The sequence below is a fragment of the Phaseolus vulgaris genome, chromosome 9, assembly GCF_000499845.2.
Source record: "Phaseolus vulgaris cultivar G19833 chromosome 9, P. vulgaris v2.0, whole genome shotgun sequence".
NCBI lineage: Eukaryota > Viridiplantae > Streptophyta > Magnoliopsida > Fabales > Fabaceae > Phaseolus > Phaseolus vulgaris.
The window spans coordinates 8,603,963-8,607,361 of NC_023751.2; the positions used below are offsets into that span (position 1 = coordinate 8,603,963).

Sequence of the window (3,399 nt, forward strand, 5' to 3'; positions counted from 1 at the left end):
TAAAGAAATTAAATAAAATAAATATTATTTTTCTTAATCCTACCAAACTAGTTGGTAAACAACAAATTTTAGTCATATATTTATTTAGTACGAACTTTTCAACATATTTACTAGTATGGTTATTTCATAAGAGTTATGTAACTCCATCTTATAAAGTAATCTGTAGTTAAAGAATGTTTCAACTTATGTATTTCGTATATTTTGAAAATAAATCTAAAATGATCCTTATACAATGTTGAAGTGTGTATTTAAGCGGAACTAAAATTAAAAAACCATTAGGATATGTAATCTACAATTATTTCTGACGAATACTTTTCTGTTATCTCCAACTGTTTTTATAAACCAGTATGTTCTTTATTTGAAACCATGATGTCTGAATTATAGATAAAATAAAGTATGGTCTCATATTGATCCAACAAGTATTGGGTGAAATAGATAGGATGATAATTTATACATTATTCATGATAATTACAAATAATGTATACATATATTGGTAAATTGAGTTCCCACAATGAAGAAAAAAAGCATGGAGGCGCAGTCCTCAAGCAGTAGCATGGAATCCAACGTCCAAAGCTGCAGCTTTTAGAAGCAAGCCAAAGAGAAGGAACGGGGAAGAGAAGAAGGGGCTATGGTCAGTGTCCAGTTCATACACAGTAGATGGTGGCCACTTCTTTATCATGGCTTCCTGTTGCTCTGCCTTCACCACATTGTCATGCCTTGTCCTTATGTACACGCGGGGCACCTTCTCCACTACTTCGCCACCATCCTCTCTGAACTGCGCACTCGTCAATGCCAGCACTGGCCCTGGCCTCAACAGCATCGAAGCCAAGGTTGAATCCTGGCCCATCATTCCACTATTCATTCCTTCTACATGCTCACAGTTAAACTATATATATATATACATATATGCTGCATGCACATGCCCACTTCATTTTTTTCACTTTGGGAAAACTACAAACATTTGGCCCAGGAAAATAATATTTGATAAAAGTTGTTTGCATTTGGAAGAATAATTCTGTGTTTTTCTTTTTTTCTTTTCAAAGGAATAGCCATAAATGGTCCTACATATGGCAAAGCTGAGGATGACATTAACACTAGGCCAAAGCATGTCATGTGGGGTACCCTATTCCCTAATGCCCCGAGAAAGTGACATACTGTTAAACAGGTACACTGCATGCAATTGCATTGCTACATAGTATAGCTTCAGCAATGTAGCATGTCCCTTCTTTTCATTTGTAGTTAGATATTAATTAATTATGATATTAATGTACCTCTTGAGGGCTCAAAGGGTAGATGATTCTGCGTTGAAATTCTTTCTTCACCAAAGCACTGGTTGGAGGCTTGTCATGTCCCAATCCGAATCCTAGCTCGTACACATCCCCATATTCAGATAAGTCAGGCACACCCTGCTTGTTACAAACCAGAGAAACTTTCTATTATATCTGCTATTTACCTGACACAGAAAAATTAGCTACTCTACTGTCATAATTAATTCTAGCAATTAGGCTCCTGAGTTTTGTTACTTTTCAATCATTAGGGGTACATTGAAAATTCGATATTACCAACATACAGTTTGGATCTATGGAAAAGAAAGCAAGAGATTTGGCAATTTCTTGTCTCCAAACAAAGATTGCTTATAATCATTAATACAAGGATTGCAATTTTATAGGAGTTTGGATATCGCACAATTATTGATGATAATTGATAAACCAGAGTAGGCACAGAAGGGAAGCTTTGAAGAGGTCGCTGTAATGATTTTGAATAAAGACAATTAGCTTTGTTTTGTTCGTACACACTCTAGTTCTAGGCTTTTATGAGATTGGGTTAGAGTTAGATTTGTTAAATAATAATTGGACATAATATAAAATAAACCAGAAACACCCCGGGTCAGAATGCCTACCCCTTTTACTGATCAATATTAAATTCCAAGTATTTCGTTGTCAAAGCCTGTAAAGGTGGTAATCTGAGTAGAGAAGGTCATTGACCAAATTAATAACTCTAATAGTGGATAAAAAATATGAATTTTCTCCTTTAGAAAGGAAAGAAAAGAGGGGATAACGTAAAATAGAGAAAAGAAAGGAAGTCCCAATTGAAAAAAAGTCCCTTTCATGCTGAACAAACAAACTCTCCTATTGCTAAACAGCTGCTGGTTTGTTTGCACATGGTGCTATCCTTGGGGGAAAACTGAGAGTAGGTATGTAGAAGCATGATTTAGTGAGCCTCAGAGTTGGCTAAGAACTAAAATCTACAATCTGTTTGTGAAGACAGTTGGCAACCAATTATTTCAACACAGCATCGGCATCATCCTTGCTGGAAACCTTCAAGATTCCAGACACCGATTCACCTCGAGCACAAATACTACCAAACTCCAATACCAAGAAAGAAACATACATATAGAAGAATGAACTCAAATTCAATCTTAAAAGATACCAATCTACAGATATAGAATAAGAACAGATGAGAAAGTTTATGAAAATGACTCACATCTTTAAGATCTTGATCAGTCAAGAATCCCAATTTGAGCATAGTAGCTGCCACATAAACAGCTAAACGGATCTTATTTGAAAACTTGTGACAGGCCTGCGTAATGTTCAACCCTCCAGCGCTGTGCCCCACCAAAATAACCTATAGCAACCACATGAGTGATGAGTTGTGATGGCACTCTATGGAATCACATATCCATATAACATAAGGTGGAGAAAGGGACATAAGGAAGGGGGCAGGGGGGGACCAATTAATACCACCTGTTCATTCTCAGGCAAAGCAGACATGAAATCCATTAGAGGTTTGTTATAATCATCAAAAGATAGCAAAGAATCTGCATCAGATTGATCAATTCCACCACTTTTCAGGTCTATGCATGACACCTTATAGCCAGAATTCTCCATAAGGCACCGGATTTTGTACCAGCACCAACCTCCCCCACCTAGGCCATGTACAAGCACAAAGTGCTGCTGCTTCAACCCAACTCCTTCTTCCCTCACTCCCTCAGGCATGCTTTTCTCTGCCTTCACTATCATTTTTCTTTCAACCTTGTTGCTCAGAACATATATATATATATATATATATGATAATAATAGTACGTGTTGAAGGGTCAGCACAAGTAGTGACGTTTATCTTTCTAACTTTCCTTCTTAATATTATTCCAATATTCAGAGGTTTATATATATATACACACACATAAAAGCACTCTTTAATATTAATATTAACATTTTTTAGAATTTCAATCTTCTGAGTACACCTTACGCCAGTGTTAAGCAAAAACGAGTTATGCTTCACAGATGTATGCAGACGTTTTCAAAGTTCTGATATGGATGGAAATAACCCCAAGAGGGAATTTTTTTATTATAAAAACTGATGGAGTAATATTTATTACGTTAAATGCAAAATGGTTTTCTT

General features: G+C 36.1%; 1 protein-coding gene across 1 annotated transcript; it reads right to left on the minus strand.

Moving 5' to 3' along the window:
• Positions 1-407: 407 nt before the first annotated feature.
• On the minus strand, positions 408-3,141 carry LOC137820901 (methylesterase 17-like). The gene is made up of 4 exons (XM_068625223.1): positions 2,745-3,141; positions 2,485-2,625; positions 1,272-1,406; positions 408-838 (listed from the first exon to the last, which is right to left on the minus strand). Exons 1-4 carry the CDS (start codon positions 3,018-3,020, stop codon positions 542-544), a joined length of 849 nt encoding a protein of 282 aa, XP_068481324.1. The 5' UTR covers positions 3,021-3,141; the 3' UTR covers positions 408-541.
• Between the last annotated feature and the right edge of the window lie 258 nt (positions 3,142-3,399).